Source organism: Zootoca vivipara, chromosome 1 (genome assembly GCF_965207765.1).
Source record: "Zootoca vivipara chromosome 1, rZooViv2.hap1.1, whole genome shotgun sequence".
Classification (NCBI taxonomy): domain Eukaryota; kingdom Metazoa; phylum Chordata; class Lepidosauria; order Squamata; family Lacertidae; genus Zootoca; species Zootoca vivipara.
Genome location: NC_142582.1, coordinates 43,920,251 through 43,945,315, shown reverse-complemented (window position 1 = coordinate 43,945,315; position 25,065 = coordinate 43,920,251). Strand labels below are relative to the sequence as shown.

General features: G+C 43.0%; 1 protein-coding gene across 1 annotated transcript in view; it reads left to right on the top strand.

Moving 5' to 3' along the window:
* PDIA5 (protein disulfide isomerase family A member 5) overlaps positions 1-25,065 on the top strand; it is a 165,976-nt gene that overhangs the window by 48,116 nt on the left and 92,795 nt on the right. The window contains exon 3 of the mRNA XM_035129030.3: positions 4,559-4,646. Coding sequence (XP_034984921.3) covers positions 4,559-4,646 — 88 coding nt within the window. The remainder of the gene's footprint in view (positions 1-4,558; positions 4,647-25,065) is intronic.

Below are 25,065 nucleotides of genomic sequence, written 5' to 3'. Positions count from 1 at the left end.
CCACGGCCATCCTGGATTCAAGGTGGGGGGTGGGGGGACTGGAGTACCTCATGGCATGGGAGGATGCTCCACCGTCCCAGAATGAATGGGTCCCAGCCACTCAGATACAGGAGGAATTCCTGGTAGAAGAATTTCACGCCCTCTTTCCCCATAGACCCAAGCCCTGGCACATGGAAAGGGAGGGGGAGGGGGAGGAAGCACGGGAGAGCAGTTCACCATGGCGCTGGGCAGCGGAGTTTGAGGAACCAGAGGATGAGGTATGGGTGTCACCGAGATCCACCCAGTCAGAGGAAGGAGCAGATTGGCAGAACATTTTTACCCCCACCAGCTCTGACGCCACGGACTTTTTGGGATTCCCATCCTCCCAGGCGGAAGGGGGGGGCTTGCAGGACTGGGGGGAGGTGTTCACACCAACGGGCTCGGAAAGCACTGAGTTCTTAGGCTTCCAGTCGTCACCGACACCTGGGGGGGACCTGGGGAGGGGTGAAGGAGAGCTTGGGAGGGGGGTGGATGTGAGGGACAGGGGATATCGCGAAGTCCCTCCCCTCCTGAGTTCAAGCCAATCACTGAGCACAGGGGAAAGCAGAGAGAGTTCCGATTCCAGTGGGGAAGCAGGAAGTCGTGTCCGAGGCTCAGGCAAGGTAGAGGAGCCAGGGTCCCAGGTGGGACAGGAAGGGGCGAATAAGGGGGGGAGACCCATCCCCCCAACGCCAGAACTACGCAGAAAGAGGAGGGGAAAGAGGATGGGTCTGCCAAAGCTTTTGTGTTGGAGAAAGACGCGCCAAAAGCCATTAGGAGGTTCTGAAACCGACTGATCACATCACTCCGTGTAAATAGCAATGACTTCAGCACTGTAAATACGCAGCACCAATAAAAGAATAAAATGCAGAGCTGCGTAGCGTCGTTACTCTGAAGTAGTCCACTCCGGCCACTGTGACAGCAATGTTCACTTTTTATGTTTGAGAAGGAACGTCCTCAATTCATACTGTGTGTGAGCTGCCTCTCACCTGTTTTGGAACCACATGACCATGTAGGAGTCTGAGCACCTGGAGTCTCCTGCTGGTTGTTCTTGAAGGGTATTTGGGATGCTTCCTCTCCTCACAGCACTATGACTGTGTATCAGATTCTCTCTTTCCATGCATTCTAAAACAGTGGGTTTGATGGTAGCAGGGGAGAAGAATGAAAACGCTGTTGCTCTTCACCTACCGTGTTTCCCCTTTTTTAAGACACCGTCTTATAACTTTTTTCCCTCAAAAAAACACACAGTGGCTTATTTTCAGGGGGTGTCTTTTTTTAAAAAAAGTGCTGGTACAACTGGGACCCACTGGCTCAGGACGCTCGGTGCTCTCTTCTGCGCGCTGCTGGGCGCGTTGTTGGCGCTGCCAGTTCCGAGCGCCTGCAGGGTGGGGTGGGGGTGGCAGTGCTTTAAACCCCCAACCCTTTAGAAAGCAATGGAAGTTATGGACCGTAACAATCCTTAAGAGGCGCAGGTCTTAAAAAACCCCTGGTATCACCCTTGAAGCACAGCCTTCCAAAGTCAGGGGGGAAGAGGTCTGTTTAGACAAAGGAAAGGATCGGGGGTGATTCTGCGCCCTGGGACCCACAGAACTACTTTAAAAATCCCAACCTGGGGGGGGGGTCAAATAGTGAAGCCCCATAGCCCTGTAGCAACAGAAGGCACATTCTGAAGCACCCGAGCTGTTCGGTTCCATAAAAAATCCAGGAATTGTAAAATTAACAACAATAATGGGGGGGCACTCTATCCAAAGAGTTAAGAAGGAATGGGAAAGTGTTGAGTTATATATGGAAAAATATGGAAAGGAAAGTTAGTTAAAGATAAAAAATAAATAATTATCGTAAGGGAAAAATAACATCATAAAGGGTAATAATATTAAATATAAAATAGACAACACAACAGAAAAAGCAAGTATATGACTAAATGAGATCGCACAGGAGTGAGGGAAGTGGGGAGAGAGGGAGGGGGGTAAGGAATGGAAGGAGGCAATGGTTGGAGGAGGGTATAGGGGGATGAATTAAAGGAAAATTAAGACTGAGAGGCGCATGGTTTTTGTTTTTTAAAGATGCAAAGGCTTGCAATCAGCCAAAGTATAGAGCCCAACTTCCAGGAGACTGCGATCTACTTGCGGATTTATAAACTGGAGGTGATCTACCCCCGTTTTATTGGTGTTCAGGTCAGAGTTGTTTTTAGAGAGAGGAAATATCCCATTTTTGAGGTTAAAGTAAAAGTTCCTGACCTTTTTTTTATAATGAGGAAATGCTGCTAAAACTCCGTTCTTCATTCCACGAAGGGGAGAGGGGGCGGGGCCGGGTGCTCAAAGACAAAAGAAATGGAAAAGGAGATAGCGATCAACTGCAGCCTCCTGCAGCCGCCGGGAGAGGCAGGGGCTGCAGCCGAGTGCTGCTTCGCAAACAAACGGGGGAAAGTGCTTAGAACCCAGAGAATCCAGCTGAAAAACACGAAGCAGCAACAGCAATTGCACACACACCATCCCAAGCCAGCACAGTAACCAAGTCCCAAAAGCAAGAAAGGACTCAGCAAACACTGCTGCGGCCGGCGTTGCTGCTGCTGACTCGGGGAGCTCAGTGCTCTCTTACGCACAGCGCCTATCACTATGGCTTATTTTCGGGGTACGGTTTATATTTCTCAAATGCTTAGAAATGCTGCTATGGCTTATTTTATGACTATGCCTTAAAAAGGGGGAAACACGGTACCTCTCTATTGTAAGATTCCTTTAAAATTCAGACAAGGCACTTGTAGCAGAAGGATAAACTTTTCCTCAATTGCTCTAGAAAGTGAAATAGCTTTTAATGGGTGCTCATGTGACCTGATTGCCGTTAAAATATTTATGCTGTTGGTAGCATAAGGTAGAATAGCAAGCTCATTTTCTACTCTCATCTTTCTGTACTAACTCTTAAAGTTGAATTTGCAACAGGGTTTCTAACTTTGTTCTCTGAAGTTGAAAGAGGATTTTAAAGTAGTGCTGGCCTATGTGTCTTTTGTTTCCTGCTCTCAAGTGGAGTATCTAACAGCATATCCAAACATACAGAATGGGATGGCATTAATATTTCCGCAAAGATTGCTGTAAAAGTTATTTTACTATCATTTTTTAATAAAAAAATGTGTGTCTAATCTCTGATGCATGACACATATTGGAGCTGAATCTGACTGTTAAAAACAATCTATCAGATTTTTCACATTAAGCAATGGAAAAAAAGCTAAAATTAGCTCCCTAAATTGATGGAGGAGATTTACATGTGTAAAATATTCACACTTAACGATATAGCTAAATGCAGTCGTGGTAAAAATATTAACTAATTTTATGCAAAACTCTACTTGAGTAAAAATTGCAAGGAAAGGGGGCAGTCTGAATGACATGATGGCTGCTAACTTCTCAGAGTTCAACTTTCCCTCCCTAGAAAATATATTTTATATGTCTGAAGATATCTTATTGTTTGCCATGGCTCAGATTTCTGTCTTGCCATTGAGGATGGTGAGCTGTCCAATGAATCAGAGATAAGGTTTCTAGAATAGTAGGAGAGCTGCCCATTTAATGGGACTTGAAAGATGGGCATGGCATGGTGTGGTGTGACGACAACTAGATGCACATTGAGCAGCTTCGTATTTGGTTCTTCCTATTCTTGAACACCAGCAGGGTCCTGATTCAGAACATGGGTTGGTTCTGGCTGTATCTTCCCAAGTACGACTTGGGGGTGGGAGATGGGTATGACTCAGGGATGGGAGTCTCATGCTGCCAAACAGACACTGAGCCATCTCATACTGGCCTCTACTTAGAACCTGTGCTGACTCCGTTCTGGGTGTCCTGATAGGGACTGACTAAAACAAAAACTTGTCCGTGCTGAAACTTGCCGAAGCACATGGAAGGGGGAACAAATGGGAGCAGGGACATATTTACTTGGGGAAGCTAAAAGCTAGAGAGGAAATTGCTTAGCCATGAAGATCAGCATGATGAAAGGTAGGCAAACAAACATAGTTTCCTTATTGCAGATAGGGCCCTCCAATTGTTGCTGAATTACAACTCCCATCAGCCCCAGCAAGCAAGGCCGGTGGCCAGGGATGATGGGATCTGTAGTTCAGCAACATCTGGAGGGCCAAAGGTTAATCACATCTGCCTTACTGTATTCATTGACAGAAAGTGAATGTAATTTGTCCCACGTACCTAAGGAGGTTTTGGGCTTGTTATGTTTCAACAACATCCATGACAGACGGTAAACCACACTTGAAACTGACATCCAGAAACAGTGTGTGGTATGGAGCAGAGTTTCCAAAGAAGAAGATGAAAAATCTAAAATCCTACTGAGCTTGCTCAAATTCCTGGGCATATCTAAAGTGGCTCTTTGGATCCCAGCCCTTAGTAAAATGTTGAGGGGAAAGCCTATGCTGCCTCTGGCAACTGTTTGTTTTCTGGCAGGGAGAACTTAGTAAAAGTGCTTCAGCAAAGAATTGCACTGGATATTGATTATTGTTTCAATACATACAGTACATTTATTTATTTGTTTATTTTGCTCTCTTTTCCAGCGGCTGCTGCTGACACTTCACTCAGGTTATTATCTGATGTAGCCCAAGCGGTGAAAGGTCGAGGTACTATATCATGGATAGATTGCGGGTATGTAATGTCCTGCCCAGTATGGTGCCCTCCCTTCTCGCACCTGGTGAATTGCCCATGTCTAAGCAAGCAAGATTTTGCTGCTGCTGTGTGCTTTATGTGGCAAGGAGAAAGCAGTGTCCTTCTGTGTTCCTCACGGCTTCCTATATTGTTTCTAACATGCCTAACTTCAGCATCTGCTGCTTTTGACACTAATATCACACAGGCAGAGCCACCTGCTGCCATTCTATGCAACACTCTGTAACTACCACATTCCTCCTTGGCCCCATTCATTCAGGCAGTATTATCCTCCTCTGTCTCCTACACGCTGGTCTGCTTTATGTGGTCTTCCTGGTACCCCTCGCTTTAGGGAGAACAACCAAACAAAGGGATAAAACTTGCAATGTTCTGACAGAGAGGTATCGTAGGTCCTGGGAGATTTAGATCACTTGCATTTGATAAGTCTATAATCCTCCAGATGTTGTTGGGAGTCCTATCGGCCCCAGCTGGCATGACCAATTGTCAGGAATTGTGTGGGTTGTAGTACAACAGCATTTGGGAGGGGCACAGGCTCCTCATCCCTGGTTAAAACTTCCAGAGAATGCAGGATCTTGCATTCAAGTAATCTTTAAGTTATACGTTTCTCCCTCTGTCAGAGGAGTATGGAGGATTTCCGTGCGTATAAGCTAGCACCTTCTAGGGTACCATTTTAAGGGGAGAAGTGTCATCTTTAAGTACATATTTGTATATGTTTAGAGTATCCTTGAGAGCGGAGGATAGGCAGTGGTAAGGCACTGAACGTTCTGTTACACCTTTACTTTGCTTGTGGAGAATTTCCTATGCTTCTGAACCTTACAACTTAGATCATTTTATGTTTCATAATCTCCTTTCTAGTTTCTTTCCAAAGCTAGCCTTCTATTACGTGGTTGGAATTTATTTGAGACTCTATTTCAGCTGATTATTAAATATAATTCATAATATAGTTGGTATCTCCTGAGCCTTTAAGTGTGCTTTACAGATACTGCGTTAATGTAGGATTGGCTAACCAGATGCTGCTGTACTATTACTTCCATCCGTCCCTGACCACTGGCCATGCTGACTGGAGGGCCACGGGTTAGCCATCCCCATCTTAATGAATTTTGCTGTATGAGCTGCAAAAGTACTTTTCTTGGAATGGCTCCAGGATTGTTTGATTCAAAAAGCAGATTTGAGAGTAGCACCGAGGATGTGTTGGGTCTTGCACTGACTCCAAAGTCCAAACTATCTTGTTTAAAAATAATCTTTGATCAGTGCCTGGCAAGTTCATTTTAAAAAAGGGAATTGGTTCCAGTTTCTGCTCACTGTATCAAAAAATGAATTTGGATTCACAATGGATTCACATGGTTCCCCCATCTTAAGAATTTTAGAAGCTGCTCTGTTAAAGTATATAGGACGCAGGTGGAGCTGTGGGTTAAACCACAGAGCCTAGGGCTTGCCAATCAGAAGGTTGGAAGTTCGAATCCCCACGACGGGGTGAGCTCCCGTTGCTCAGTCCCAGCTCCTGCCAACATAGCAGTTCGAAAGCATGTCAAAGTGCAAGTAGATAAATAGGTACTGCTCCAGCGGGAAGATAAATGGCATTTCCGTGCGCTGCTTTGGTTCGCCAGAAGCGGCTTTGTCATGCTGGCCACATGACCTGGAAGCTGTAGGCCGGTTCCCTCGGCCAGTAATGCAAGATGAGCACCGCAACCCCAGAGTCGGTCACGAATGGACCTAATGATCAGGGGTCCCTTTACCGCTAAAGTATACCCTATCCCAGGAGTCCCTCTGCTGTTCTTTCTAGAGTGAGATCCCTTTAGTGGATCCTTCCTTTCTTTCAATGATTTTACTTCCATTGTGGACTTCTTCGAACTGTAATAACTGTTCAAGTGAACATGGCCTTAGCTGCAATGCTTAAATTGCTGCTCACACAACTGCCTTCCTTAAAACCTCTGGTATCACTTTGACCCTCCCCAAGCCTCACTGTTCCATCTTCAGGTCATGTCCTCTCCTTCACTTTTGTCCTATTGAACTTAGATCATGAGCCTTCTTGGCAGGAACCACATTCCTTCTCTGTTCTATGTAGCGTCTGACAATGTTGTGCCACTAACTAAATGTCACTACATGCCCTTGAGCAAAATCACTGTCTTATATTCTTGCATGTAACTTTGGAGTTAAACCTTCAGGGGGGCTGTTGATATGTCTCGGGAAACACTAATGCTTTCCCATACGGTAATATACTTCTGTGCTGTCAATATTCATTGGCTGTCTTGCATCATGAGCCCCACCTCGGGTGAAAGATTTCTGCATTACAGGGGTTTGGACTAGATGACCCTTGTGGTCCCTTCCAACTCTACAATTGTAATGTGTCCTAGCAGAAACTGCTAAATCTTTTAAAAGATTCAGTGTGTGTTTGTGTTTAAGTAAGAAGCTGGATCTGAATAGTAACTGGGAGAAATTTGTTGTGACTCAAACAATGATTTAAGCTTGTGTCAGTGTTTTGCCTTGGGCAGGGTTCATTTTCTGCATTTTTGATTGTTTCTCATGGCATTATTGGAAAGAAAGTTCTATGTTGGTTTGTTTACTTAGTTGTTAACTTTGCAATATTTCCCACAATATGGAAATGTCTTGTTGTGTCTTTCTGTCTTCAGCCCCCAATGACAGCTGTTTTTGCAAGCACTTTGAAACCACAAGCCTTACAAGAATTGCTTCAGGGAGGTGCCTGAGGAGAGACACAGAGAGACCCTCCCATTGCAAACACATGTTGCAACTCCTTCTCAAGGATCTGAAGGCTGAAGGAGCAAATTACACAGATGTTGGGGGGTATTTACTGTGTATGCGCAGTTTGTTTGACAAATATTGACAAGGAGCGGTTTGTTTGGCTGCTATGTTCTCCTTTCCCAGTAGCACAGATTTATTTATTTTTTTGGCTTTGCTTCTCATATCACACAGTATAGCGAGTTTTCTGAACAGGGGAAGAAAGAAACATTGTGTGTGTATGTGTGTTGGCAAGGCTGGCAGGCATGCTGTGCTGTGTGGCTGCTGCCTTCTGCTCTCCCTGCAGCGATGACAGCTCTGCCTTTTATGAAATTGGCTGTGTTTTGTTTCTTATAGCTACTGTTTTACTCCTGACTTGGGAGAAAGGAAGATGCTGCCCCAGCTATTATCAGGCAGCATCATTTTATTATCTCTTTGTTGATCCCAGCATGGTCCACGGAGCTATTCTGAAAACTGCTTCTTTATTGTGCAGTCTTGTTCATCCTTGAAGTAAATTAAATTGTGGCACTACTTCTTCCTTGTGTGTTCATTGGAAAATATTTATGGGTGTAATTCTTGGTATTCTTATGTGTTTTGGAAGGTGGAACAGTCCCACCACTGCTTAGATTTTCAGGTTAAATCAAGCGCAGGCAATGTATCTAGTGCACAAAGGCCACTATGTCCCTCTCACTACTGCTTTTCACTCGAAAGGCTTGTACTGTGGCAATAGTGGAACCTGCCAGAAAGACTTTGTGGGACAAAAGGTAAGCTATACATTGGTCCAGTTTGCATACCACAACCAGGAACAGCCACAGCAAGCCTTGTTTTCACACACACTCTGCTTCCCTCTCCTTCTGTGGAGTTTGGAATCTTCTGGTTTTGGTTAACCACAGTTTGCCATGTTGTCCAGGCATAGAATTATGATACACATTAACTGTGGTTAGTGCAGTGTATGAAAGGGGCCAGCTAATGCATTGCCTGTCCCTTAGTCACTGTATTAAAGTGTACCAGTTTGCCTAGTATTGACAATGAACTCCCACCCCACTTGAGAGGAGCCTTCAATCTGATCCAGTAGGATTCTTATTTTCTTACACTTCTGTATAGTTGCAGATTGGGTCAGGCTATCTGCTGCTACAGATGCTGATTTCCACCCCCTACCCCAATCCCTTTTGTTTCAAAAAGTTTTGGGATATTGCACGTGGCAGTCTGTCCATGTTCTAGGTCCCCATGCATGCAGGGCTTTTAACTTCAAACCCACAAGGGCACTTGACATTGTGTTCAGTGAACATCTCCCTTGTGCACAACAGCAAATGTTTCTGGTGGACCCTCTAAAAGCCAGTTTCAATTTGGAAGCCTTAATTATAAATGTAGCCATACTTGGTATACCCTCATGTAGGGGTGGATCTATTACCAGCCAGCATCAATTTTGCATGTATTTATTCATAGTAATGCTATTTCCTGTTTCCGCATTAATATATTTAAATATTTTATCTCAATGTATGCATTTCAAAACCTACTGTATCCTAAAATAACCATTCTGTAACTCATTTTGGTGGGTTTTTCAGTCTAGAGCTATATAACAAATTTGGGAGAAGTGCAGAACCTGAAGAAACTCAACCCACACATTAGCCTGTGGGGGGTTAGGGGGGTTCATTTTGGGGGTTCACAGAATAAATTCTTCAAGCATTCCAACCAATAGGGGCGGGAAGCCTGTGCCCCCCCACCAGATCTTGCTGAACTACAACTCACATTATCCTGACCATTGGCCATGATGCCTGGTACTGATGGGAATTGGAGTCTCACAGCATTGGAGGACTACGAGTTCCTCGTACTGTCCCCTATAGGGCAGTAATACGATTTAATGCTAGGTTTAAATCTGAACATAGGTCCCACCCATCATTTCATATTGGTAGCATACTTACTAAAATGTTGGGGGATCATCTAATTCTCAGAAGCTTGATGAGGCAGTAAGGTAATTAAGAGTGGCTATTTTTCTCTTCTCCTCCACAATTCCATGTGTTGCTCTCTGCATAATCCACATAGAGCATGTTCAACTAAGGACGCAAGACCCACAAATGATGTGACAGAAATACTTACTTATTGTAGCCTTCCCATGTTTTAATTAAAGAGTCCTTGCCCAAGGTGTCTGATGTTTGAATGATTTGCAGAGGAGGAGACATTGGAATATTGAATTAATGATGTCTGGTGAGATTTCACAGTGTACACATGATATCTACTTTTTGTTGCTTGTCAGTTTTAAGCAGAATGTTCCCATTATACTGTGGAAAATCCTGTGCATTAGATCTAGATTAGAAAGGAAAGGCTGGAGGTGCAGTTCGTCATTGCAGTTCGGTAAATGTTTAAGCACTGCAGTCAGTGTCCCAGGATGTGCACATAATACCAAATGGGCTCTTCTCTGACCCAGAGGTAGACTTCTGAAAGAAGTAATCTAGGCAGAGTGGCATTCTTCTAATGCCGTGACCAAGGGTAGGCAATGCATTAATCGGTCCCATTCACACACTGTGCTAACCATATTGAAGGTGAACCACAATTTTAGGCCTGGACAACGTGCAAACTGGTTAACCAAGAACAAATTTTCAAAGTCTTCCTTGCAGGCACACACTGGAGGAGGAGAGGGAGGAGAGTGTGTTCAAGTCCAAGGCTCACTGTGGTTGTTCCTGCTCATGCAGGCTATGTCAAACAGCATATGCTGAAAGTTTCCCTTAGTATTATGTATTTAAGCATTTTTAAAAAATAAAAGCTTTGTAGTGTTGAAATGGATAATAATTGCTGTTAACTCAATCAAAGCATATGGAAAATTCTAAAAACTAATATTGTTTGTGCCTAACATTTTGAATTCATAGCCATTTAAAATTGATCTCATTGAATAACTAAGGATTTGGGAGGAAAGAGAAAAGAGTTAGAGCAGCTAATAGGATGATTCTCCACTCCATTAGTAAAGACTTAAGTGGACAATAGAAAATTTTATACTGGCAAAAGAGAACAACATTTAGTACAGCCTTCTCCAACCTGGTGCCCTTCAGATGTTGTACTCCAGCCCCAGCCAGCATGGGTAATGGTCAGGGATGGTGGAAATTGTACCCTAACAACATCTGGATGGTACCAGGTTGGGAAAGGCTGATTTAGCTTACATCACTGCTACTCAATTCTGACTTTTCCTTCTAACAAATTTTGAGTTAAGGAAGGGGCCCCCTCCCATTTGTCATCTCACACAGAGACCCTTTCCTTTGTTCTCTTGATGATCCATCACCTAGAACAGGCATCCCCAAACTGTGGCCCTCCAGATGTTTTGGTCTACAACTCCCATGATCCCTAGCTAACAGGACCAGTAGTCAGGGATGATGGGAATTGTAGTCCAAAACATCTGGAGGGACGAAGTTTGGGGATGCCTGACCTAGAAGATCACCTTATCAAGAAGCTAGCCTGGCTGGTTCCAGGGGTCAGAAGGCTCTCTTTAAACAGCCTCCCCCCCGCCCCACTTCCCAAACTCATAGCAATATCTAGAATCTTACTGCAAAATGGGTTTGAGGTGGTGTGGAGAGAAGCTTTTAATGTTTAGGTAGTGTTTGAAACATCCCCAAACACATACAAATACATCACTGATGTTGCATTCATTGTTCCACTATAATGTATTGAAATTTTATACAGAGGAGAAACGAAAAAGGAGACAGAATTAAATGTTCTGGCTTCCTGTCATAAATCGCACGGGGTGTACAGAATCTCTTATGTTTTGCCTATGTTAATATTCCCAGAAGCCTCTTAAGGATTCAGGTTTGCTATCTACTGACTTGGGTTTTTTTTTTGGCATGTCAGAAATAGAATCCATATATCTAAATACTTGCCCCCCTCCATTTTTGCCTTTTCCCTAAGAGTTGCAGTTGATTGAATAAATTCTCAATCATTATTATGCTCCATATTTTAAAGTACCAAAATTTTAGTTTAGGAAGGCTGAGGTCTTTCCATTTCTCTGCAGTATATGGTTTTAACAGCCTCTTGTAAAAGGGATATAGATTATTATTTTTTAATGGAAAATGCATCCATTTTTAAAGGAGAGGAGAATTGCTTAGCAGAAAGTATAACTGGTTTATAGGACCTGTATTGATATCAGTGTTGTTACTTTCCTCCAGACTGGTTCCATAGCATGAGTAAGAACATGTGCTGCAGCCATTGAGTCAGTTGTTAGTGATGCCCAGGTCACCTCATCCTTATGCATATCTCAGGAGTCCTCACCTCATATCCCTCTGTGCTGCACGGCTTTAGACTTTTTCCTTTTAATTCTTCCCTAAAGTTTCATTGATTGAATTTTCAGGACTATTCTTTTTTAATTAAAAGTTTGGCTATCAAGCGTTCCCCACTGTGCCTTTTCTTTAAAGCCCTTGAATGATGTTGTATAATTAAGTTCAGGGCAACCTGTGTTCCCTGAAGCTTTTCTATGCTGTCCTGGAGTCTAGTTACACATTTTATGGTATCTACCACTGCGGCAGTGGTGGTGTTGGAAGTTGATTCTTCCACGGTTTCTTCCAGTTTTCACATTTCTTAGTACATGTAAGACGTGTGAAAATTGGATTGTATCCCAGGGTGGATTTAGGGCAGCACGATCGTTTCCATTGCACTTGGCGCCAAGACTAGGGGGCGGGGCACCACAACTATGACACAGTGAATTGAGCAGAATGGAAGGCAGAATGTGGGGTTGGGGGGCACCAGATTTTGCCTTCATATAGGGCACCACTGAAATTTGAAATACCAAAGTCTGCCCTTGCTCCCATGCTGTTCAAGCCTTGGAAGCAGCTTTTCTGAGTGAACAGTGGGCTGCAGGTTGGAGGAGGAATAAGAGAAAACAACCTTTGTCCACCCCATATCTTTCAGTGAAGCATCCTGTCAATGGAACTTATGTAAAGCCTGGATCTGACCCACTATATATGAAAAGCTTGAACTCAATAGGACATCGAAAATGTTTGCATTTACACTAAAGTTTTAAATACGTGCATCTTCCTGTACCTTCTCACACACAGCCATACATATGTGCAAGTTTATTGAATGACAGGACCATTCTCTTACCAAGCTGATCCTCAAAGTACTTGGGCAAGTTAGAGGATCACTGAAGCCAGCAGAGCTCCTGCTGTCAAGATGCTTGAGAATTGGATTGTCAGCTGTTTTAAAAGGCTATGATGAAAGAGCTTTTCTTTCTTTTTAAAATGATGAAAGTTCCTCTGTCTTTCTTCACCAGGAGATCCTGTGCTGTGTTTGGCACTTCTCCTTAACCTACTGCTTATTTCTGTGCAGTGGTGTCGATTTCAAGAGAGATTCACTTATTAACATGCCTCTCCTTGGAAAATGCCATTTGTTATAACACACTGGTTTCTGCACAGCTGGAATGCTATGCTGTTGAGTTATACTCTCCATTCCTTATGGTTGACATCCAAAGGCACCTGCCTCGCATTTGACTTGCTAGTTTGTTGTCTTTGAGTTGAAACAGTTCTTGGTATTGCAGAGCGAAGAAGTGTCCTCATTCAGTGCCAAAGTCATTAATCGGTATGATGAATTAATTAGCCATAGATTACTAATGTGGATCTTTAAATGGTATTCTTATCACAGCAGTTTCCATGGGGAAAGCTGCAGTGCTGATAGCAAGATTGTAAACTGTCTCAGGCAATGCATTTGAGATGATTTTTCTCAGCAGGAGATGATTTAATCTGAGGAGTTTCCTTGAGCATAATTTTTGCTAACACAATTGTTTGCTAATGAGGGGTGAAGTCTTGTTCAGGCTTGCACCAAAGTAAATACCACAGATACCTGTAGAATCTTCACATTGAGACCAAAATTACTTTGATGCTTGGCTTCCCTAACCTCATTATCCTATTATTTGCTTTCCAAACAGGTTTGTCTATCACACATTTAAGTTACATTGATTTCAGTAACTTTTAAGCATGCCCATTTTTCTCTGAATTGTGCCCATATTCATTCATTCATTCGTTCGTTCATAAATTTAGGATTATGATTACTGTATGCAATCAGTATACATGGCGTTGTACAGAGTACAACAGGGCATGTCTCTGTCTCAAGAAAATTACAATCTAATATTTGATTGGGGTGGAGGATGACAATAGAGGAAGTAGGGCAGGAACATCTGCACCTGCTCAAGCTTAGCTGCAGGCTGAGTTACAGTAGGGCATTTCTTCATTTCCTTAAAAAGAAATCTGGAAAAGAGAGCAATTTTTTCTGTCACTCACATCTCCCTGTCTTTTCTCTTTACTTTTTTCCACCCCATCCCCCGCCACACCCAATATAATTGTTTTGGCCATCAGTGCTTCCTTTTCAAATCATTTTGACATGAGCTGCATACAGCTGTATTGAAATCTTCAGTTGTTGGATTCTGTGTCTCGGAGGCATAGAGATGAGTCATAGACTTCAGGCTGGCATTTCTTTATCTGTCTGTTTGGGTCTTTCTGTTTCAGTCTGGGAGGGTCTTCTTGTTTTTGTCCATGTGTGGAAGCAAGAGACCATTATCATACAGGGGTTGCTTCTCCCCCCCTCTTTTTTTCCAAGAAAGAGCTCTTGCAGCCTTTATTTTGACACTTCCTTTGTAGTGCTCCCTCCCCGTCATAAGGGACTGAAACGGAAAGGCCTAATATCATTAATCCATGAGGATCCATATAAATATGAATTGTTATTACTAGTTCCACTACTACCACAGAATTAGGAAGAAGCAATAATAGGGACACCAAAAGAGTCCCTGAATCTGGAGCAGAAGCCAATATGTTTTTCATTTTCCTAGCACAATTCCCTAGCTTCTCTTTCATAAAGTATACTGCCACCACTGCTGCTTTGAGAATATGGAGAAAAATAATAACGTGTTGGATCTTTTCATAGAGCCTTTTCTGGTAAAGGATTTTAAATCTGAGACACAGGAAAAAATACATGGACCCTTTGATGACATCCTCTATATGTGCTTTCAGACATCACAGTGCCAGCCCAAGCTAGCTGATGTGTAGACATATGTAGGAATGTCAAGTTTTGCTTGGGAAGGGGTTGCATTTGAAGGATCCACATAGCATTCTCCTCCTCCTCCTCCTCCTCCTCCTCCTCCTCCTCCTCGCACAGCACAATGAGAGGGTTTTTCAACACACTGCTAATTATATTTTCAGTTAAATTGCTAGTTTACTGGAAAGCAGGGAAATGATGGGGGAGAGCCGAGTGTATTGAGTCCAAATTCCCAATGAATCTCCTTCTAGTCATGGCTTCAAAGTCAGAAAAAACACACTAGTGATAAGCAAACATAATCTTGATTCAGAATTGCATCCAGCAAATTTAATTTAAACAAATCTGAAAATGGCTCTTTTAGTTCCAGGTCTAGTTTGGACCTTGTTAGATTCCTGATGATATAACTGGGACTGAAGTAGCATTCAAGGATCTCACTTGCATCTCCCATTGCCCCATTCCACTTACCTAGTCTGGCCACAAGGCCTTACTTGAGGACTTCGATCACTTGATCATCTGCTAGAATTCTGGTGTGGAAGCTTTCTTTAGGAAACGCCAACTCTGGGTCACATAATTTCCAGCACTTTTGGTGTCAAAGGAAGTTGGCACTTTCAGTAAACTACATATTAAAGGTAAAGGGACCCCTGTCCTTTAGGTCCAGTCGCGGACGACTGGGGTTGTGGTGCTCATCTCGCTCTATAGGCCGAGGGAGCTGGTGTATAGCTTCCGGGTCATGTGGCCAGCATGACTAAGCCGCTTCTAGCAAACCAGATCAGCGCATGGAAATGCCGTTTACCTTCCCGCCGGAGTGGTACCTATTTATCTTCTTGCACTTTGACATGCTTTCAAACTGCTAGGTTGACAGGAGCTGGGACTGAGCAACGGGAGCTCACCCCGTCCATAGCTGCCAAGTCTCCCGTTTTTCGCGGGAAACCCCTGTATTTTGTTACCGTTTCCCGCTGTTAACCCAAATTGATTATATCACGTAAATAACCCGTAAAGCTCCTGCCAGCGGTCATGTCCCAGCTCCCAGCTGTCTGCGCATGTCTGGACATGTGCAGAAGCGATTTCTGGTGCCCAGACATGCAGACACGGGCAGCCCGGCACCGGAAGTCGTTTCTACGCATGTCTGGACATGCGTAGAAGCGATTTCTGCCGCCCCGCCGCCGCTGATCGCAGATTTTTCAATCCGGGAGTTGGAGGGTATGACCCCGTCACAGGGATTCAAACCACCGACCTTCTGATCAGCAAGCCCTAGGCTCTGTGGTTTAACCCACAGCACCACCCACGTCCCTAACTACATATTAAAATGTATTAAAATGGAGGTAGTGAAGTGCACCTCTGTTGTAGTCACTGGGAGAGTAAGAGAGAAGATCTTCTCTGGTTTCATTACAGTCCAAACCAGAGAAGATTGTAGTGCTCACTTTGGATTGGAGACAAACTATAGAAGTCTTCAGCGTTTGTGTTCTGAGCAAGGAAAGTACAAAGTTTGGCATCACTAAAACATATCCCAACTATTTCGGGGGTGATAGTCTTTATGCAATAAGGTTTCTGCTTTTACCATGCTGTTAAATTGGCTTCCTTTGAACAATATAGACAGTGAGCTTGTTAGATGATGTATTTGTCTGTTCCAGAAAGGCAGTTATTGTCACTCAATCTGAAGTTTTAATAACTAAATAACAAGTCCCCGCCCAATAAACATGGCTGCAGCAGCTACACAAACCTTCACATCTAACTTTATACACTATTAAATATTTGTTGCTTTGCAAATTTGTAATATATGAATTGGTACCACAAAGAATAGGGGACCCAGGTGGCGCTGTGGTTAAACCACTGAGCCTAGGGCTTGCTGATCAGAAGGTCGGCGGTTTGAATCCCTGTGACGGGGTGAGCTCCCGTTGCTTGGTCCCAGCTCCTGCCAACCTAGCAGTTCGAAAGCACGTCAAAATGCAAGTAGATAAATAGGGACCGCTACAGCGGGAAGGTAAACGGCGTTTCCATGTGCTGCTCTGGTTCTCCAGAAGCAGCTTTGTCATGCTGGCCACATGACCTGGAAGCTATACGCCGGCTCCCTCGGCCAATAATGTGAGATGAGCGCGCAACCCCAGAGTCGGTCACGACTGGACCTAATGGATCAGGGGTCCCTTTACCTTTACCTTTTACCACAAAGAATTCTGTTTTTATTTTAGGAATAGCATTCTGAGATAAAAGCATGAATATTTAGCCAATTCTTTCCAAATGGATAGTTTCTCACTGTCCTTTGGCAACTCTGTTTGTGGTTTCAAGGTTGGGGATTAATCACATGAGGGCAGTCGCCTTCTGTATTTACAGATGCTGCTCTGAATTAGATGAATGGTATTCAACCAAGGCTGCTGTGTTCTGTTGTACATTTATAGAAGCTTTGCCATAATGACCTCTAGTTGTTACTTGAAGGCGTAATGATTATCTGTGGCACTTCCAATTGTGCTTATTAACAGCAGATGTTTAAGAAAGAGCCACACTGTTAACAGTTTCCACTATTACAAAATTCCTAGTTATGGCTGCAAAAAATAGACACCAATACACTAGTTGTGCTTTTTTCAGATTAAACTGGGTTATAGAATATATTATGTCTAAAGGTATGAGTTTTGTGTTTCTTAATACCAATATATGGTGCTAGAATTTCTATCTTACAAAAAATATAACTGAGTCAAGTGAATGGAGGCAATGTGGGGTTTTTTTATTTAAAAAAGTTGTATGACCTTCTTTACAAGAGCACAATTTTGATGTCTCTGCCAAGCCTACCTGCATTTTTCTACTGCATTGAACTATAGGTAAAAGGGAGGGGTGTTGCAATCAAGAGAGTTACAAACTCTATTAAGGACTTCCCTTCTTCCTTCTCTGTCATACACATTCTTCCATCACAAGAGCTGTTGTCCTAATTACCCTTTTCTACACTAGAGGTGAGGTGTTTTTCCTTAAGAGGATGTCAAACTCAGAGCAGAAAACTGATTCTGCTTTTCTATTACATTGTTATTCAGAATAAAGGAGGGCATTAACCAAATGCTGTCAGAAAGGGTTTCCTGAAGCAGATGCTTGGTAAGGTAGTTTATTTTCTGGCATCTGTGGAAAGGGGATGGAAGACAGGAGGGAGGGAGGTCAAAACAGCCATTTCAGTCAAAATGTGCTCAAGGTATGTGGCAGGGTGGATTTGATTTAAATCAAACTGATTTAAATCATGATTTAAATCACGATTTAAATCACTAGTCAGTAAGGCTTGATTTAAATCATAGTTTTCTACATAAAGACTAATTCTTGCTGGTATAACTTTAATATGCAAGTAGATGAAGATTTTTAGAATAACAACTTTCATATTAGTTTTTTATCCCCAGTTTAATGGGTTATTCATATTTGGACAACTTTACTGTTGTACTTAGGAAGGAGAAAAATAATCATTATCTTAATAATAACAATTTAAATAGATTTATTCAACTGAAACAATAACATTACAGCATATGTTATTTGCTTAAACAAACATCCATGTTTGTTAACTAATTTGACTAAACAAAAACAATATATATATATATTAAGAAACTTAGACTGTCAGCACAGCCTACACATGAAAAACCTAAATACTGTCCACTCCAAACAATCAGAAAAATATTGTTTCTATTCTATTCACTGAACTTCTTGAAACTTAGCACTGAAGGGGTTGTTTCTGTATTCATAGGTTTGTAGAACAATAGGATTAAGGTCTTTTTCTCAACTCTGTTCATGTTATAACATTTTTGCTGTGAAGAAGAGGCATGCGATCTCTGTTGAGTCAAATTCAGTTTTGAGAACTGCAAAAGTAAACCAAGCATCTGTGATAATATCTTGTAGGCAGAGAAACTGCCCAATAATCTTACAAAAACCTCTGGAAGAGCATGACATTGTGAATGGATTAATGGAATTTATTTACCCAAAAAATTAAACATATACAACCTTATTCTACATAATTAAAAAACTAATCTTTATTTCATGATGGAATAACCTTTGGATGGTAATATATTTTCCTCAAAAAGCATTTTATTTAAAAAAATCCAATTTAAATCAAAAAAATCGATTTAAATAAAAAAAATCCAATTTTTTTATTTTTTTAAAAAAATCATTGATTTTTATCCACCCTGGTATGTGGTGAGGCAGAGCTGCACCTTTGGTTTCTTTGTATAGGTAAAGGGTAAAGGGACCCCTGACCATTAGGTCCAGTCGTGACCAACTCTGGGGTTGTGGTGCTCATCTTGCTTTATTGGCTGAGGGAGCCGGAACAGCTTCCGGGTCATGTGGCCAGCATGACAAAGCCGCTTCTGGTGAACCAGAGCAGCACACGGAAACACCGTTTACCTTCCCACTGTAGCGGTACCTATTTATCTACTTGCACTTTGGCGTGCTTTCAAACTGCTAGGTTGGCAGGAGCTGGGACCGAGCAATGGGAGCTCACCCCGTTGCAGGGATTTGAACTGCCGACCTTCTGATTGGCAAGCCCTAAGCTCTGTGGTTTAACCCACAGCGCCACCCGCGTCCCTTTCTTTGGTTTGGTTTCTTTGCATATAGGAAGGTAATATGTGTACTGAGAAGTTTATGTGAAAGTGCTCTTTCTGACCTTGTGATATAATCAGATAGGAAGAATCTATGCGGAGGTAAGGGGAGATTGAGCGTCTGAACAGGCGTTTGGTTTGTGTCATTCTGTCCATAGCCAATCCATACTGGCAGGTTTAAGTATAAGTGTCTCATGTACTTTTGGAACAGCCCTGCCTCTGTTCACCTGATGGGATACTCACTTGCATCGTGTTAAGTCTAGATCAGATAAAAACCACACTGGTGCTTCCTTATCCTTCCCTGAAATGTATACAGACTGTGTGATTTCAAAAGATGCCTTTCTCAAGGTGAGGTTGAATCCAGAGGGCAAAAAGGTCTGTTGCCTCTGTCCAGGAACAACTTTTCCTGCCCGAGGGCTGTTTAACAAGGATTTTGTGAATAATAAAAATTATTATTGTTTTTATTATTTATTTATACCCTGCCCATATGGCTGGGTTTCTCCAGCCACTCTGGGTGGTTCCCAGGATTGTGATCTTGTTTTAAATTGTATTGATGTATTTTATGTAATTTTTCTGTTGTGTTTTATGCTTTATAAGTGGCTTCAAGGGCAGTTCTAGGGAACTGGGTAGAAATTGAATAAAAATAATAATAAATGTGAGTTATGACACTTATGAGTACCCATCAACAGCCTCTGGAAGGATGTGGTTCAAAGGATATGAATAACCTGCTTTCTCCCACTGCATAATCTTTCTCAATCACCATCTGTGGGACAGTCAAACCGTTGTTAGAATGCAGGTGAAAGATCAGAATGGGAAATTAGGCATTGATTTGGGCCTCAACTGCTTTTGTGGGCGCTAAATTGCTATATATTTAGCAGTTAAAGTCAGCACAGCTGTGACTTCTGTTCAAATTAAAGGAGTAGGATTCAAAGATACAGAAAATAGGTGCTTGCACTGTTTAGCAAACACTTGCACAGGGACTGATGGAGTTATTTGTGTAGTACAGTGGAACCTCGGTTTATGAACACCTCGGTTTATGAATTTTCGGTTTATGAACACCGCAGACCCATCCGGAACGGATTAATTCACTTTCCATTACTTTTAATGGGAAAGTTCGCTTCAGTTTATGAACGCTTCAGTTTATGAACAGACTTCCGGAACCAATTACACCCATGTTTCAGTTTATGAACGCTTCAGTTTAAGTACTCCGCGGACCCGTCTGGAACGGATTAATCCACTTTCCATTACTTTCAATGGGAAAGTTCGCTTCAGTTTATGAACGGTTACTCTGCGGACCGTCTGGAACGGATTAATCCACTTTCCATTACTTTCAATGGGAAAGTTCGCTTCAGTTTATGAACGCTTCAGTTTATGAACAGACTTCCAGAACCAATTGTGTTCATAAACCGAGGTACCACTGTACTAAAATTGGCTAGGTTCTATAGCAGTTGTTTTGCTTCTGTTTGCACCAAGTAAAATAATATATTTGATTTTGGTTTTCTCATGCAGTGCTCTAGTACAAGTTGTAGAACAGCCCTTCTGAGGATGGAAAGAAGCTCCCACGTGTCGAAGGAAACCTTTGGAACTAACCCAGTGACTGGAAATATTGAATGACTTTGTCTCACCCTGGGATGTAATTGAAAATGATAAGAGATGCTTTGGGTGGCTGCCCAGTAGCCATGCACTACTGCTGATCCACCACATTCAAAGATGGCACTGGGACAGTTTCATAAGGCATTAGATGAGAGAGGGGACAAAATGGCTTCTTCCATGATCTACCTTACTCCTTCAGTACAAAGCACACCCCCATTGGGTCTGCAAGACTGATTTTAGACTGAAACTAGTTGGTATGTGCAGTCATGTGTTGTAGCACCCCACTACCAGCTTAAAAAAAACAAGAAGTGTCAGGCAACTGTGTTTAAGCAGAATAATGGTCGGGGACAAAGCTGCGTAGCAGAGAGGTCAGCAGCCTAAGGCCCATGGTTGCTTAACCGGCCCATGAGCCACCCCCGAACCGAGCCACTTGCTCAGCGAGTCCCCGCACGCTGTGCTAAACCAGTGCAGGCACTCTCTTCCATGGCCCCGGAAATTGCTTCTGCCCATGCCCAGATGCCGAAAATAGCCTCTGCGCAGGCGTGATTTTCGGCGTTGCATTGCGCCGGCCTGGTCCACGGAGGATCTCCACAGGAGTGATCCGGCCCATGGCTTAGCATTTTCCACTGGCACTTAAATTCTCTAAACTTCTGTTCCCTGTCTATAGAGGAAAAGCATAAATCGTGCTTTGGGGGAGGTGGTGATTTTGAGCAGGAAAATAAAGTGCCAAGAAAGAAAGGGTTAAAAAACAGCTCCTCTTGTCCCCTGTTCCCCCCACTTGCTCACAGTCTCTCAACCCTGGTGTGAGTGAGTCTTTGTCTGTTTTAAATGACACTGGTGAAAAGTTAACTTCAGCTGTGCATGTAGTGTTTAATTGGGGGGCTTTAAAGAGACGATTTGCACAGTTTACTGGAACTACACAGTTTCCTCCTTGTTTCCACAGCCATTTTAAGATGATAATGAGCTCAGCCTCATAAAGCTGACTTTAGTACTAGTGGTAGCATCTGTTGCTTAAGGAATTGCCTGGTGCCCTAGCAGACCTAGAAAGGGGTGGAAGTTTGTGCTGTGCCACCACCACAGTGTGTACAACACTGCAAAATTCGCGGAGGTCTGTGTTTGACAGGATGGTGTTTTAGCCAGCGTCAGCTATTCCTTTCTGATGACCATGTGGTCCAGAGTGCACTATATGCGAGAAGCCATTGCCTTGGCAAGATTGCAAGCTTTGCTTTAATGGGTGAAAGCATTCACCTTTAAGTGAGGAAGTCTGTCTTAGTGTTTTGCTAGTTAGTGCTTTAAAATGCTAATGTCAGTGCATGCCAGACAGCTGATTATCATGCGTTTCTGTATGCTACAGTTTCTCTACTCAGACTAACTACCATCTGCAGGGTATGTGCTGAACTCTTTTCACCCAAGCTCTCCCGTCTTATCTGCAACATAGTGCTAATTTATTTATTGTTCATTCTTCACATTTGCCATAAAGACAGCTTGAAAATGTCGAGAGAATTAACAGGAATGCCAGCAACCGCAAGAGCAGCACTTCGTGTAGGGAAGGGCTCTAATCAGCTCCTCATTTCTCAAGTGTTGAATGTGTGCTCAGCAATTTCAGTCCATGCTGGCACATTGGTGCGCAGATGCATGTTGTTCTGTGTTCAGTTTGACTCGATCTAAGAATCTTTGAAGATGCCTCTACTGGATTTGGCCCTGCTGTTAATGCTCTTCATCCTGCCACTTTGTGCCAGTCTAAGATATAATACTTCCAGGCTGGGCCACAGGATTATACCTGCCTCTTGGGCGAATTATCCCATATTTTCCTCTACTGGCCTTATGTCTGGGCCAGCCTTAACAAGGATTTGGTATTAGCCAGGATTCATCCATAACCAGCTGTTATCCGCAAAGTCAGTGGAGATTAAAGCAGTTCTGTCCCAAGACATTTTGCTGCCTGAAGCAGAGCCCAAATAAGTTTTAATCTTATATGGGTATTAAAGCGCAGGTCCTTTTTGCCCTCAATTTGTCCACATGTTCTGTGGGACTGTGTGGTCTGCTGCTGAGAATGCTTAGTAGCATTAGTGTGGGAAAACTGATGAGGTGGGTTTTAATTCCTATAGAAGGCACATCCTCTCTGGTCTTTATACTGTACATCTCATTGTAGAATATATTTTTGGTGGTCACTCTCACCACCACCCATCTCCCAGTATCCCATAAGAATAGACTGGATGGAACTTCATCATTGCCGTTTGTAATCATTAGTCCTCATGCCCCCGACACCCACCCAGAGGAGAGATCTTCATGGCTCTTGTTCTGTATTGGCCTCCAGGAACGCCCAGCATACCATCTAGAAATTAAGCCTCAGTGAACAAGTAGGTTAGGATCTGCATTTGATAGTGTTTACTGTCTGGTTATACTTTGTGCCTGCCCCCCCCCCAATCTCTCTGTATTTCTTTATATGTTACTTCTTCAGTTCATTCTACTTTAGTTTATTTTCCTTGGTGTCTCATACCTTTCACACATGTACAAATATAATTCCATGTGTCTGTGTTCTCAGGCAAATGCAGGGTGTTTATGAAGTCTCTGCGATGCCACTACTGGCTTCTTCAACACCTTCATACTGTACATCGTTTCTTCTTGTTGCCTCCTACGATTCATTTACCTACTGATCTATTGTTATGCTCCTTGTACAGGTTGTGGCTACGGTATTTATCTGATTTTCGTATATTCTTTGAGTAGTTTTGGGGATGCTACCAAGAATACTTCTGACAATATAGGCATTTTCAACAAATATACCCCAATATTATTGGCAGGCCGGATGTGAAGGCTAGAAATGGTTATACATTTTCCATGGGGCTGGGTGGAAATGTGTTGCAGTGGCTCTGCTTGTATCTGGATGACCATTTCCAGAAGGTGGTGATGGGGGATTTCTACTTAACTCAGTGGTGTTTGTGCCACAGGGTCCTGCAGGGTCTATCATATCTCCCATTCTTATTAACATCTACATGAAACTGCTGAGCATAGTCATTTGGGGATTTGAAGTGAGTTGTTGCCAGCATGTGGGTGACACACAACTTTTCATTAAAACCACATGAAGTGCTGAATGTGCTAGGCTAGGGTAAAGGACAAGATGAGAGTCACAAGCTGAGGTTTGCTCTGTGAATAAGTACTTCCTCTCTCCAGATGAGCAGGGGTCATCCTGCTCTGGATGGGATTGCACTTCTTCTAAATGATCAAATTCATAGCTTGGGGGTGGCCTTGTATCCACCACTGTCCTTAGAGCCATAAGTGACCCTTTAATTAACTTTGGCTTGTAGCCAGTGCAGTGCTACGTAACTGTACTGTCAGTGCAAAGATTTGCACTGGCACAATGGGAGGTCCCCCCCCCCACTTTTAACACCCCCAGTGTATGGTGTATTTTTGGCTGATTCCATGTGTGAAATGATTTTCCTGTCTTCTTTTTCTTCTTCCAAACTTGGGTTTGAAGGGTGGTTTAGGATTCTAAAGTTCAATTCTACTGTATTGGGTGGAATTCAACATAGCACAAACGGGGGTATATCAATACAGGAAATGAGATCCACTGACACAACAGAACTTCCACCTCCTCCTGCCATGTGCCCCCTAAATCTGTCCTGGGGGCTCATCCAACCCTCAAGAACAGATTTAGCAGGAGAGGGAAAGTGGACCTTGTTTTTACCCATATATATTTTAAACTTGAACATCACCTGGAGATTTATTTTTTATGAGGCAAGTAGTAAAGCTAAATAATAAATGTCACCCATAGATTTAAAGAGACAGAATCAAAAAGAGCAGTTGAATCATACTGCAATCACTTGTGCCACCAACTGCTGCCTTGAGATAAAGAGACGTGGAGCAGTAGCATGAGAAAGATTCCTGTGTGAGTGCATTTCTCTGCTCCTTCCTTAGCCTGTTGCAGCTCTTGCTTGCTCAATTAACTTTGTGACAAATTTATATATTGGGAAATGTGTAAAATGTTCCCTGGGATTTTATTCACGGCATTCCAGCAATTTTATGGTGTCCTTTTAGATGTTAATCTTGTCTGTTTCCCAGAGAAGCCAATTTCAGAGCTTTTCGCGTTTTAATTGTTCTGCAGATTTGTGGCTGTGTTGCGTTCTGTTTATCTTCATGTTGTGGGGCACATTCTGGGATGGGAAGGTTGACATGGGCTTACAGAAAACTGTGGGTTGGTGTTGCTGAGCAAGTCTCTCCACCCCTCCTGCCTTGTGCTATGATTTGGAGGTGTGGGACAGGGCTGCCTTTGGCTGTAACTCTTAGCGACTAAATCATCACGGAGAAGGCTGTCAGAAAGAAGTGCTATCAGGCCTGCACCCAGCTCTTCTAGCACTGAGTATTGACTTGGAAGTAAGTCCCACTCTGTTCAGTGCAGCTTACTAAATGTGTTTAGGATTGCATCATAGAATCATAGAATTGTAGAGTTGGGAAGGACCCCAAGGGTCATCTAGTTTTACCTCCTCCAGTGCAGGAATCACAACTAAAGCGTCCCTGAATGT